Here is a 14,189-nt window from a genome sequence, read left to right as displayed (position 1 = left end):
GACTTTAATAGTGAATTAGTGTTTAGGAGGTGATGTTGTTGGTGACTTTATTTTTTGAAAATGGTTAAGTGCCGGTGACTTTAATAGTGAACTTTTGTTTAGAAGGTGATGTTGTTGGTTACTTTATTTGTTGAAAATGCTTAAGTTTTCGGTGATTTTAATAGTGAATTAGTGTTTAGAAGGTGATGTTGTTAGTGACTTTATTTGTTGAAAATGCTTAAGTTTTGTGACTTTAATAGTGAATTAGTTTCGTTGGTGCCTTTGTTAGTTGAAAAAGCTTAAGTTTTGGTGACTTTAATAGTGAACTAGTGTTTAGAAGTTGATGTTGTTGGTGACGTTATTTGTTGAAAATGCTTAAGTGCCGGTGACTTCAATAGTGAATTAGTGTTTAGAAGTTAGTTTCGTTGGTGCCTTTGTTAGTTGAAAAAGCTTAAGTATTGGTGACTTTAAAAGTGAATTATTGTTTAGAAGGTAATGTTGTTGGTGACTTTAAAAGTGAACTTTTGTTTAGAAGGTGATGTTGTTGGTTACTTTATTTGTTGAAAATGCTTAAGTGCCGGTGACTTTAATAGTGAACTTTTGGTTAGAAGGTGATGTTGTTGGTTACTTTATTTGTTGAAAACGCTTAATTGCCGGTGACCTTAATAGTGAATTAGTTTTGTTGGTGCCTTTGTTAGTTGAAAAAGCTTAAAGTTTGGTGACTTTAATAGTGAACTTGTGTTTAGAAGGTGATGTTGTTGGTGACTTTATTTGTTGAAAATGCTTATGTTTTAGTGACTTTAATAGTGAATTTGTGATTAGGAGGTGATGTGGTTGTGACTTTATTAGTTGAAAATGCTTAAGTTTTGGTTACTTTAAAAGTGAACTTTTGTTTAGAAGGTGATGTTGTTGGTTACTTTATTTGTCGAAAATGCTTAAGTGCCGGTGACTTTAATAGTGAATTAGTATTTAGAAGGTGATGTTGTTGGTGGCTTTATTTGTTGAAAATGCTTAACTTTTGGTGACTTTAGTAGTGAATTAGTTTCGTTGGTGCCTTTGTTAGTTGAAAAAGCTCAAGGTTTGGTAACTTTAATAGTGAACTAGTGTTTAGGAGGTGATGTTGTTGGTGACTTTATTTGTTGAAAATACTTACGTGCCAGTGACTTTAATATTGAACTTTTGTTTGGAATGAGATGTTGTTTGTTACTTTTTTTGTTGAAAATGCTTAAGTGCCGGTGACTTTAAAAGTGTCTTTTGTTTAGAAGGTGATATTGTTGGTTACTTTATTTGTTGAAAATGCTTAAGTGCCCGTGACTTTAATAGTGAATTAGTGTTTAGAAGGTGATATTGTTGGTGACTTTATTTGTTGAAAATGCTTAATTGCCGGGTACTTTTAATAGTGAATTAGTTTCGTTGGTGCCTTTGTTAGTTGAAAAAGTTTACGTTTTGGTGACTTTAATAGTGAACTAGTGTTTAGAAGGTGATGTTTTTGGTGAATTTATTTGTTGAAAATGCTTAAGTTTTGGTGACTTTAATAGTGAATTAGTGTTTAGGTGGTGATGTTGTTGGTGATTTTATTTGTTGAAAATGCTTAAGTACCGGTGACTTTAATAGTGAATTAGTGTTTAGGAGGTGATGTTGTTGGTGACTTTATTTGTTGAAAATGCTTAAGTGCTGGTGACTATAAAAGTGAATTGTTGTTTAGAAGGTGATGTTGTTGGTTACTTTATTTGTTGAAAGTGCTTAAGTGTCAGTGACTTGAATGGGATTTTATTGTTTTGAATGTGGTTTGTTAGGTGACTTAGTCGCTTGAAAATGGTTAACACTAGGGACTTTGAATGGGATTTTATTATTTTTAATGTGGTTTGTTAGGTGAATTAGTTGGTTGAAAATGATTAAGTCTAAGGACTTTGCTTGTGATTTTTTGTTTTGAATGTTGTTTTGTTTTGAGACTTAGTTGGTTGAAAATGGTTAAGTCTAGGGACTTTGAATGAGATTTTTTGTTTTGAATGTTGTTTTGTTTTGAGACTTAGTTGGTTGAAAATGGTTTAGGGACTTTAAAGGGGATATCTTTTTTTGAATGTTGTTTTGTTTTGAGACTTAGTTGGTTGAAAATGGTTAAGTGTAGGGACTTTAAAAGGGATTTTTTTGTTTTGAATATGGTTTTGTTTTGAGACTTAGTTGATTGAAAATGGTTAAGTTTAGGGACTTTAAAAGGGGTTATTCTTTCGTGTCCTGGTGATGTAGTTCGGATAGCGAAAGGTCTATCCCCCTGGATGATTTCGGCATGGACGATGATATGGAAGACGAGGGTGAATTCTAAGATGATGATGACTTTTAGTTTTGAGATTTTTTTTGTCTTCTACTTTAAATTTGGACATTTTGTTGTTTCAAACCATTGTTGTAGTTTTTTCATACAAACTTTTGTTGCACATACATTTTGTATGTCTTGTACACTTATGAAAGTATTTATATTTGGGTTTTTGTTGTTGGAAATGTTGTATTTGGATTTTCATTTGGTGGTGTTGTTAGAAATGTTGTATTTAGATGTTCATTTTTTTTTCTTTTTTTTCAATTTCCAGAAAAATCGACCACAAGTGGTCGGTTTTTTGATATTTAACCTCTGAAAACCGACCACTTGAGGTAGGTTTTTAATTAAATTAATTAATTAATTAAATAAAAAACTTACCACAAGTGGTCGGTTTTCGATTAAATTAATTAATTAATAATTTAAAAGCTACGAAACTTATGAAAACTTCACAAAATAATGTGTTTAAAAGCTATTTTGATTTAAAAATATTTAAAATAAGACAATCCAAACATGCTCTACATGTTGTTTACTTTTTCAGAATTTAGAAAAAAAAAAAAAGGGCAGCCCGGTGCACGAAAGCTACCGTTATGCGCGGGGAAGGGCCCCACCACAAGTGTATCGTACGCAGCCTACTTTGCATTTCTGCCAGAGGCTGTTTCCAAGGCTTGAACTTATGACCTCTTGGTCATATGGCAGCAACTTTACCAGTTACTCTAAGGCTCTCCTTCAGCTTTGAGACCATTTTCATTATTTTAATAGAAAAGGTATTTATCAAGTACATTAACTGTTTATCATCAGTTTCATGGCTTCTATCCAAACACATTATTATTTATTTATAAAATCAGTTTCAACACCAAAAAATTTTAGCACTCTTTATTAAAATCATATTTATTGCCCCTAATAACTTTTATTTTGTAGTGTCTCCGGTTCAAATGTCGGGGCGATAGAGATTCTCAAGTCCCACTTTTTCCTTATGCGAAATCAATCCTTATTCTGCACTTCCTCTCACCGCCCTGAAATATACGTAAATCGTGAATTCTTCAGAGTGGCCCGGCAGGTGTATAAGGACCATCGAAGAAGTGCCTGAACGCCCTGCAGCCATTACTTTAAGTCCTTTTATGCAATTATGAACTCACGAAACCTTATCAATTTCAATGCAACTTATCCTTTTGGAGCTGACATAACAAACTACACGAGCCGGAAAAGTTCCTGAAGGATGCCACCTTTTTTCTTCACAAGTAGTTTGGATATCAAGATATTTAAAGGGAAAGTTGTTGTTGAGTCCAATAAAAGGACAACTTAGTGCACTAAGCTCCTTCTATGAGTGGGGTCTAGGAAAAAACTGAACCCTAAGGATCTATTGTACGTAGCCATATCCTACATTTTTGCAAGAGACCGTTTCCACAGCTCGAACTAGTGCCCTTCTGGTCACATGACAACAACTTTATTAGTTACACCAATGATCATTGGTTTAATTCCTCACTTCTGTCAGCTTTAGACATCAGTATTTGCAGCAACCAAATAACAAGATTTATTCATGTTCACTAGTTGGTCAGAGATGTGTTCATAACATAAGACCTAGATAATATAATCAGCCATCAGCATGGTATAAGTGAGTGATAAAAGGGCATTTTCTTATGAATAGAACATTTTTTGAATGAATTATTCATTTCATCATATAGAAAGTAATTCATTGGAAAAAACTTGACTATTTAGAAAGGCACTACTCTTCACCACACAATTCTACAGTATTTATGAAAGCAAAACTATTTGCAAAAGAGGATTTTTTGCCACAAAAAATAAACAATACTTGGTTGACTTGCCAAGTCTTTGGCTGATTAGAGGACTTTTTTTCCGCCGCATTTATAATTCTGATTGAGATGTGAAAGACTTGGTTGATTTGGTGGTATTAGTATTGATATGACCAAAAGGGAGACCTCATTTCTATTTAAAGTCTCAAAACCACATGTTATAGAGTATACCTACTAATTTTTGCAATAATGGAGAAAGCCTTCACAATTTTTCTCTCAACACTCTTCTTGCTTATGGATAGTTCACTCATGACCCAAACCAACATTACTACAGATCAATTAGCTCTTCTGTCTTTAAGATCCCAAATCATTTCTGACCCCTTTCACTTCTTGGATGAAAGTTGGTCTCCCGCTACGTCCGTTTGTCATTGGGTTGGAGTCACTTGTGGCTCTCGTCACCAACGAGTAAAGTCCTTGAATCTTTCCAACATGGCTCTTATAGGCAGGATTCCCGGCGAATTTGGAAACCTCTCGTTTCTTGTTTCTCTTGACTTGGGAAGAAATAATTTCCATGGAAATTTGCCTCAAGAAATGACACGCTTGTGTCGGCTTAAGTTTCTTGATTTAAGTTTCAACAACTTCAGTGGAAAGGTTCCTTCTTGGTTTGGGTTTCTACACCAGCTTCAATTTCTATATCTTGGGAATAATAGTTTCACTGGTTCCATCCCTTCTTCATTTCTAATATTTCCAAACTTGAGACTTTGAATCTGAAATCCAATTCCATAGAGGGCCAAATACCAAAAGTGATTGGAAGTCTCTTAAACCTTAGAGTATTAAACATGCGGGGTAACAAGCTCATAGGCTTTATTCCTATGTCACTCTCGAATGCCTCGAGGTTGGAGACTTTGGAGATATCTTATAATTCACTTCAAGGAAACATTCTAGAAGGGATCGGCAATCTTCACTACATGAAAGTTCTATCCATACAATATAATCAACTTACGGGTTCTATACCATTCAAAATTTTCAACATTTCTAGGATCGAAATCATTGGATTTACTCGAAATAGCTTATCAGGAAGTCTTCCCAATGGTTTATGCAGTGGTCTCCCGATAATCAAAGGGCTTTATCTATCCAAAAACAATCTACACGGTCATATGCCGACAAGTTTATCAAATTGTTCACAACTTCAAGTATTGTCTTTATTATAAAATGATTTTGATGGACCAGTACATAGTGAAATAGGAAGATTGAGTAACTTGCAGATATTATATCTCGGAACTAACCATTTCACTGGTACGTTTCATCGTATGCATACTAGCACTATTGTATCTTATTACTCCAGAAATTTATGTTATTACACATTAATTGCAGGGATAATTCCACAAGAAATTGGAAATCTTGTTAATTTGGCAGAGTTAGGCATGGAGGATAATCAGATTACTGGCTCTGTGCCGATCTCCATATTCAATATCTCATTGCTGCAAACTTTGACACTGGAGCAGAACAATCTTAGTGGATTCTTACCACGGGAGATTGGCAACTTAACCAAGATGCAAATTTTATATCTTGACGAAAATAGATTTACCGGTACGTAATAAAAGTGATAGCAAGAGGTACATATATATTCTAATGGTGTCTCATGTTAATTTTTATAGATCCATTAGAACTATTAAAATTCTATGAATTTAAGCATGTAATGAGTAATAAAATGTAACAATTATAAATAAATCTTCAAGGGTATGACAAGAAACACCATATAAGGAGCATCTTTTAATGTTTAAAATTAATCTGTTTTATGAAATAACCAGGAAATTTGAACTCTTGTTGGTAGTTAGCTAACTTCTAATAAAGTATTAGTTTATATATTTGAGTACATATAAAAATACATACCCGCACAATCAGAAATTCATAGAAAATTAAATTAAGAATTTTAATGGAGAATACAATATATAATATGTACATCCTTCTTAAGACTTTGATCAATAACAATTTTTTGAGATCTTGTCGACACCTTTCATCAGGTCAAACTAAAACATGAATCACATAGATAAGTCATCTCACTTGTATTCATTTTTTCTTCATGTTTGACAGGTGAAATACCCAAAGAGATAAGAAATCTCGTTGAGTTGGAGACACTTGATCTTATGGTTAATAGTTTTAGTGGTCGACTTAATATGGAGATCTTCAACATATCAGGGCTAAGAATAATTTCTCTTACATTGAACAATCTATCAGGAAGCCTCCCACCAAATATGTGTTCTATCATACCCAATCTTGAAGAGCTTTATCTAGATGGCTTAACCAATCTTGGTGGGACTATTCCTCATTCTATATCCATTTGTTCAAAAATTAATAATCTAGATCTTGCAGGCAACAAACTCACTGGCTTGATTCCCAACTCACTTGGATATTTGACTCATCTACAGTATCTAAATTTAGGGGGAAACAATTTAACCCGCGACTCTTCAATAAGCTTGCTGACTTCCTTAACCAATTGCATAAATTTAACGTTTCTTGATATATCTTTCAACCCTTTATTTGGCATGCTTCCAGCCTCCATGGGGAACCTTTCCACATTTCTTAAAAAATTTTATGCCAACAATTGCAAAATCAAAGGGCGAATTCCAAAAGAGGTTGGGAACTTAAGCAGCTTATTATTCCTTGATCTTTCTTGGAAGAACCTTATCGGATCGATTCCAACATCAATTGGCAACTTGAGAGACCTTCAACGGTTCAACTTGAGTCGCAACAAAGTAACAGGAGTTATTGGAGATCATATATGTAAATTGCAGCATTTGGGTGAAATTTACTTGGGTCAAAATCAACTTTTAGGATCTTTTCCTAATTGTTTAGGGAATATTACTTCCCTTAGGGAGATGCATCTGGGTTCCAACAAATTGAGTTCCAATATACCACCAAGCTTAGGGAACCTTCAAGATCTAGTGGTTCTTGACCTATCGTCAAATAACATGGTAGGTTCTTTACCTCCAGAAATTGGAAATCTAAAGGCTGTAACAAAGATGGATCTATCTATGAATCTATTCTCAAATGGAATTCCAAGAGAAATTGGAGGATTGCCAACTCTGGTGCACCTTTCTTTGAAACACAACAAGTTGCAAGGATCTATACCTGACTCAGTGAGCAACATGGTAGGTTTGGAACTCCTAGACCTTTCTCATAACAATATATCTGGAATCATTCCTAAGTCTCTGGAGAAACTTCAAAACCTGAAGTATTTCAATGTTTCTGTCAACAAATTGTATGGTGAAATACCCTCAGAGGGTCCTTTCAAGAACTTCTCGAGTAAGTTTTTCATCTACAATGAAGCATTGTGTGGTTCTTCAAGGTTTAGAGTCCCACCATGCCCCACTTCATCAAAGCATAGATCTAATAGGAAAAAAGTACTTGTTCTTTTTCTTTTGCTGGGAATTGCACTAGTATTTGTTCCTAGCATCTTTGTGTTTGTATGGATAAGATATAGAAGAGGTAAAAGAGCTCCTCAAAAACCGGATTCTTTGGCTGCCATAACAAGAGAAAGTCATACTATGAACTGCTCCAAGCAACTGATGCACTTAGCGAGAGTAATCTGATTGGTTCCGGGAGTTTTGGCTCTGTTTACAAAGGTGTTCTCAGAAGTGGAGCTGCCGTTGCAGTTAAAGTGTTCAATCTGCAACTAGATGTGGCATTCAAGAGCTTTGCTACGGAATGTGAAGTTTTATGCAGCCTTCTCCATAGGAATCTCATAAAAGTCATTACTAGTTGTTCCAGCCTTGAATTTAAGGCTTTAGTGCTTGAGTATATGCCAAATGGAAGTCTTGAGAAGTATTTGTATTCACACAACTACTTCATCGATATCAGGCAGAGACTAAGCATAATGATAGATGTGGCATGTGCATTGGAATATCTCCATCATGGGTGTTCGTCGCCTGTAATTCACTGTGATCTGAAGCCGAGTAATGTCTTGCTGGATGAGGATATGGTTGCCCACCTCAGCGACTTTGGCATTTCAAAACTGCTTGGTGAAGATCAGGGTGATTTGTACACTAAAACTTTAGCAACATTGGGGTATATTGCGCCAGGTATGCCTCTTAGTTTTGCTGATTATTCCTTTTCTTTTTTTCCCACCTAGAAAGTATGTTTCATCTTTAAATGGATTGTTTGACTGTAAAGTATGGACTGGAAGGACTAGTGTCAACAAAGTGTGACATCTATAGTTATGGGGTCATGTTGCTGGAAACATTTACAAGGAGAAAGCCTAATGAGTTTGAGGGAGATCTTAGCTTGAAGCAATGGGTGTGTTATTCACTTCCAGATGCTGTAATGGACGTCGTAGATGCCAACTTGGTAACCCAAATGGGTAGTCACTTACAGATGGAGCTAGATGTTGTGGCATCAATCATGAAAGTTTCATTGGATTGTTGTGCTGAATCTCTGGCAAGAAGGAATAACATGAAAGATGTTGTAGGGATGCTACAGAAGATCAATATTCAACTTCTTTCATGCTGAACTTGTTCTTGGAATCTGTCGTTTCAAAATACGTTTTTGTTGCAAAAATCTGCTGAATTGTTGGATTTGTGTGAAGATTGTTCTTCTTTTTTTTCTTCTGTTTTAGTACTTGATTTGTGGATGTTTCTGTTTCAGAAATGTTATCTGGTTGCAGTAAATTTCATTATTTCCTCTTAATAGCTAAAACCAAATTGATCCTCTAAAAAATCTTGAAGTGGAATAATCTTTTTTTCTTTTTTAAATTGTTATAGGAATTACGTACCTAAATACAAATGTCATGAACCGAGCCGAGACCCTGGCCGTGACGAGCATCCAGAACCATGAAAGCCCAAGCGCTCTTCTAAATCTCATAATCATGCACAATATTCATATAGTATAAGAAAATTTGAAGAAAACAATACAAGACGGTACCATGGTCAAACTCATAAACTTGAACAATTTGAAAAGAAGTTCTAAATATTCTAGACATATGACATCCATCTGTGAAATCTCTAACATCACAAGATCCATCATACGTCTGAAACGAAACTGGGACAAGGCCCCAGTAGACCATAAAAAGAAAGAAATACTGAAATCTGAAAATCAAGCCTTCTGGAAAAAGAAGGCTCGTCAACTGCAACTTCTGACACACACGGATCTATTGTTGTATTGGACCGCAAAACTGTGCCTCATCTGGAATATAGTGGGTCAATATAAATATACCGGTACACAGAGCAATCCAAAATAATGTATTTATATATAACATAAGTGAGAGCAGTTCATAAAACATTTTACATATAATATATGAAAACACATAGGCACAATTTAAAGACCTTGAAACTTTTCTTTTGAAATCATAAACCACTCTTTATGTTACTTCTGAGCTAGATGGTATACCCTATAATCTGTAATTTTATGGGCTATATGGAATCCTTCCTTGACTCGGCGGCCAAGCCTCCAATCCAAGTTTGCCGCAAGAATTGGAGTATCAGTAAGGGGAGACACGCAAGACGACACAACATGGTGCCACGATCCCCAATCAAATCAACATGTCATGGTTAGCACAAGACCACAAAGCATGACTCCTAAGCATAGTCCCAAAGTAGGACGACATAATTCAATGAACACAAAACAACACAGCATGGTACCATAACCCCGTGTCGGCAAATCACGGTTTCTAGCATTGATTCTTTCAACTCGTACTTTCTTCATGTAACCATCTAAATCTCTTTAAGCCCATTTTTAACCTTTTATAAAAATGCATCTTTCTGAGTTCAAAATCTAGAAATCCGAATGAAAATTTGTATTATATTATGTTATGTATTACCATAATATTATTTGTATTGGTGTCATCACACCAAGACTTGCAAGTCATGTTTCTGGGGGGTTTGGGCCACAGGTGATAAAAGAGTTTTAAAATGAGGTATAGGTGACACAAGTCTTAATTATTAGGTGGAGGTGACAATTACTTTATTATGGATTAAGAAAGTTGGGAAATTTGAAAATAACCCACAATTTTTTAAATTTACACTTTGATCCAAATGTTAGCCTATATAACAGAAAACGAAGGGAAAAAAAGGCACCTTTCTCTCTCTGCTCAACCATTGTTGTTTTCTCTCTCTTAGTTCTGCTTCATTATCATTATCTTCTACTTCATTATCATCTTCCTCTTGTTCTTGTTGACCATTTGTTGTTGTTGTTATTTCCGCTACTGTTGCTCTTTGACCAATTTCTTAGGTCAAATTTTGTTTTGAACATCACTTTTCACTTTGGCATTACTTCAAAGGAGACGTTAGTAAGTCAAATTATGATTTTTAGTTGAATTTGTCATCTGGGTAACTGTTATTGTGCTGTTGTTTTCCGACAATGGATAGAACCCAATCATGAATCCAACATAAGATCCATCTGTTTAAACAGATAAATTATCTGTTGCGACAGATGAGACATCTGTTTCCATTGACTGATATGTTGGATTCATGTTTAAACTGATGGGTCATCTGTTTCAACATTTGACATATCTGTTACAACAGATTAGTTACCTGTTGCAACAGAACCTGAACACGATTCCAACATCTGTTATAATAGATTAATAACCTGCTACAACAGGTAAGTCATATGTCGTAATAGGTTAATTATCTGTTGCAACTGTCACTCATATGTTGGAATCATCTTCAAAGGTGATTTAGTTGTAACATCAATCCCAACAGGCACTTCATCTATTGCAACAGACATTCAGGAACGTAAGATGAATCCCAACAGGTAAGAATCTGTTGTGACTCTTCACTTACTTGTTGCAACAGATAACACATCTGTTGGGATTCATTCACGGCACTATGAAATCACTATCAACTTTTTTTAACAAATAACTTTAGTTAGGTACCACTAATGGAGGGATCAATAACAATATGGTGGATTGTCATGGTCAATGGGTCGAGAAAAGCAATCGATATGTATGGCATTGGAAGAAGGGTGAAATGCTAGAGACGATAGCTATGAAAGTCCAAAGTGATGTTTCGCATGATGATTTTGTGAACTTAATCATCAACTTTTGTGGATTGAATTGTCAACCGGAAGAATTCACCATTAGCTACATGCACAACTCCTTTGAAAATTAGAGGGTACTGCCTTTCAAGATAACCGATCAGGTTCGGTTACATGCTTATCTAAGTGATTCAACCAGACCGGTGTTAAGGGTGTACATGGCTGAAAAGACGAGAGAGAATGAGATCCATAACGTATAAGAAGAAGAAAAAGAAGACTTCCTTGATGATAGGTTGGATGATCTAGACATAAATATTCTAGATAATGATCAAACACCTACGCCCGTTGATGCAACCAATACGATGTGTGATTCTTCTCAATCGACATAGTCTAGAAGTCTTCAAGATGACGGGATCGGCTTTTTTATTGGAATGTCATTCTAGGACAAGAATGAACTATCTAACACTTTGTTTATTTCTTGCTTGAAAAAATATTTCAGAATAAAGAAAGTGATTAATTCGAGCAGTGTCTTTTGCTTCAAATGTGCTAATTCGAACTGTAAGTGATGGTTGAGAGCGGTGAAGTACGCAAATTTTGACATATTAGTCATTCATAAACATGAAAAGCATCACACATGTGGTTCGGAGCACATCTCGGGCCAAAATTCTCACACCACGGAATAGGTCCTCGGTGAATATTTCAGGAGTAGTTTCCCCGATGGCAAAGGCCCTTCAACAAGGCTTATGGCCAATCAACTCCTTATGGATTTAGGTGTCCTGGTCAGTTTTTGGAAGGTATATACGTCTATGAGGATTTCCAAGGACCTGGTGAGGGGGACACTCGAGCATGGGTATAAAGTCTTAGATGCTTACCATTACATGATTGAGTCCACAAATCCCGGAAGTAAGACGACATTGCATCTGGATGAAAACGTAAGGTCCAAGTACCTGTTTTGTATCCTATGGTGCTTGGATTCAAGGTTTTCGACATTTGAGAAAAGGCATAACCATCAACGGTATCTTCTTGAGGAGCAGATATAATGGAGTTCTGCTAGCGGCGGTGGCACAGGATGCGGAGAATCACATCTTTCCTGTCGCTTTTTGTGTAGTGGAGAAGGAGTGTGATGCCTCTTATGGATTTTTTTAAATAATTGCGACACTGCATCAAAGATACCGAAGAGTTATGTTTTGTATCGGATAGGCATCCAAGTATTCCAAAGATGGGTTCACTTTTCTTCACTTCAGCTTACTTTGGTTGTTGCATCAGGCATCTTGGAGAGAACATTCAAAACAACTATCACAATGAAAGGGTCGTCACCCTTTTTTATAGAGAAGCTAAAGCATAGAGTAGAGAGGAGTTTTTAGATCATTTCAATCAAATAGTGGATGTGAATCCCAAGCTGCAGAATTTCTTGCATGTGTCGGTTTCAAGAGATGGAGCCAGGCATTATGTCTAGAAAATAGATACATTCTTATGAATTTAATGTCTTGTTTGATTTACAAGTTTAGTATGATGTCGTACTAAGTGATTCTTTTCTATAGGTACAATATTATGACATCAAACATAGTTGAATCGGTGAATTCATTGTTTGGCGATGAAAGAGAATTTTCCATCAAGGCTATGTTTGAAAAAATAAGCGAGAAGTATAGCGATTTTTTTAACGAAAGACGTGTGCAGTTCAAGTGCCCAGAAAAAAGAACCCGATTTGTTCTCGAAATCAAAAGGAAAATATCAACGAATATCAGTTTGGAGAATAGGTTATTCTCTCATAAAGTAGCAGATAACAAATTCCGTATCACCGATCATGGTGATTCTTCCATGGTCTATCTTCAAACAAGATCTTGTACGTGTAGAGTTTTTGACTTGGACAAAATACCTTGTCCACATGCTATGGAAGCCCTTCAAGCTCAATACGGTCATAAATATGGACCTGAAGTTTACGAGCACTCCTCTCAATATTATTCGGTGAAAAAATATGAAATAACATATATTGGGCATATTACACCAGTGCCTTCCGAAGAATCTTGGGTTGTTCCAGTAGAGCTTATGGACCTCCTCCATAGATTGACCCGAGCACTATCAAATTAGGAAGAAATCCACATAAAAGGAGGTGTGGAGTTGGAGAATCATTTTCATCAAGAAGAAACAAGTGCTCCATATGTAAGTGCACTGGCCTCAAAAGAACTACATGCCCAAATCATAATCCACCATGATCGTTGTAATTGCAGTAACTTGTGTTGTTGTGTGTTTGTTTATTGTGGACTTTTATATATTTAACACATTGTTGTGAACCTAATGTTATCATTTATTATATATAAAATATATTTTTTGTAAAATAACTTGTGCATCAATAAAAAGAGGCACAACATGAACTAAATAATACAGCAGACCACAATTATTCTCAATAGTTGCACAAACAATTGGAATGCTTTCCCCCAATAGATGACAAATCAGTCAAAACAAATGGATAATCTATTGAAACCCAACAGATGACCAATCGGTTACAACACATGGTCTATCTGTTGAAAGAACTCAAAAGCCAAAATTGCTAGTGCTACTAGATTCAACATTGCCTCCAACCGTCGACATGTTAACATGTATTAGATTAGAAGAAATAGATAGAATAAAAATTGAATAAGAATTAAAACGCCAAAGTCTGACTAAAAGTAAATTTTTTATTAAATGAAAAATAAAATACATTAGGTATAGATCCGATATAGAAAAACTAAAATACATACGCTAAAAGAAAAAACACATTCTAATTATTATTATTATCATCATCATCATTAATGACAACCGGCCAATCAACTCGCAGTAGCAGGGCTCTCATCAGCCTCTGCATCTCTCTAAACATCGTCGCTCTCACAGCGACCAACTCGCTCTGCAGGTCATTAACCTGCCTTTGAAGTTCTCGCACCGTGTCGCATAAAATAGCAATGTCCAAAAACGGATCATTCATATCTAGAACACGCATGAATTGACAAATATGAAGAAAAAATTCCAAAATGTAATACAACGTATACGACCAAGTAAATTTACACAAGAAAAAAACTTACCTCAACGAGAAAAGAATATGCTTTTTGAAGAGAAGTGGTTGAAGATGTCACACAAAAGGAAAACATGCAAGAAATAAATAGAGTTGAATGAAGATTAAGGAGGGATCTATTTATAGAGGATTG

General features: G+C 35.5%; 2 protein-coding genes across 2 annotated transcripts; both read left to right on the top strand.

The window, feature by feature from the left end:
• The first annotated feature begins 4,290 nt into the window (after positions 1-4,290).
• LOC124897892 (LRR receptor-like serine/threonine-protein kinase EFR) lies at positions 4,291-4,806 on the top strand. The gene has a single exon (XM_047411487.1). The coding sequence runs from the start codon at positions 4,291-4,293 to the stop codon at positions 4,804-4,806; it is 516 nt and encodes a 171-aa protein (XP_047267443.1).
• Positions 4,807-5,318: 512 nt separating this feature from the next.
• Positions 5,319-8,727, top strand: LOC107843585 (putative receptor-like protein kinase At3g47110; the record flags this gene model as incomplete). Its single annotated transcript, XM_047410637.1, is given in 3 exon segments — positions 5,319-5,337; positions 5,416-5,631; positions 6,136-8,727. Coding segments are annotated over 3 exon segments (1,734 nt in total), but the record flags the coding sequence as incomplete, so codon positions are not given.
• Positions 8,728-14,189: the final 5,462 nt, after the last annotated feature.

The sequence above is a fragment of the Capsicum annuum genome, chromosome 4 (assembly GCF_002878395.1).
Source record: "Capsicum annuum cultivar UCD-10X-F1 chromosome 4, UCD10Xv1.1, whole genome shotgun sequence".
NCBI lineage: Eukaryota > Viridiplantae > Streptophyta > Magnoliopsida > Solanales > Solanaceae > Capsicum > Capsicum annuum.
The sequence above is the reverse complement of the archived record's forward strand: the minus strand, read 5'-3'. Positions and strand labels throughout refer to the sequence as shown.

Bases quoted from the DNA above. Each gene is read 5' to 3' on its own strand.
- LOC124897892 (XM_047411487.1), top strand. From the start codon at position 4,291: ATGGAGAAAGCCTTCACAATTTTTCTCTCAACACTCTTCTTGCTTATG.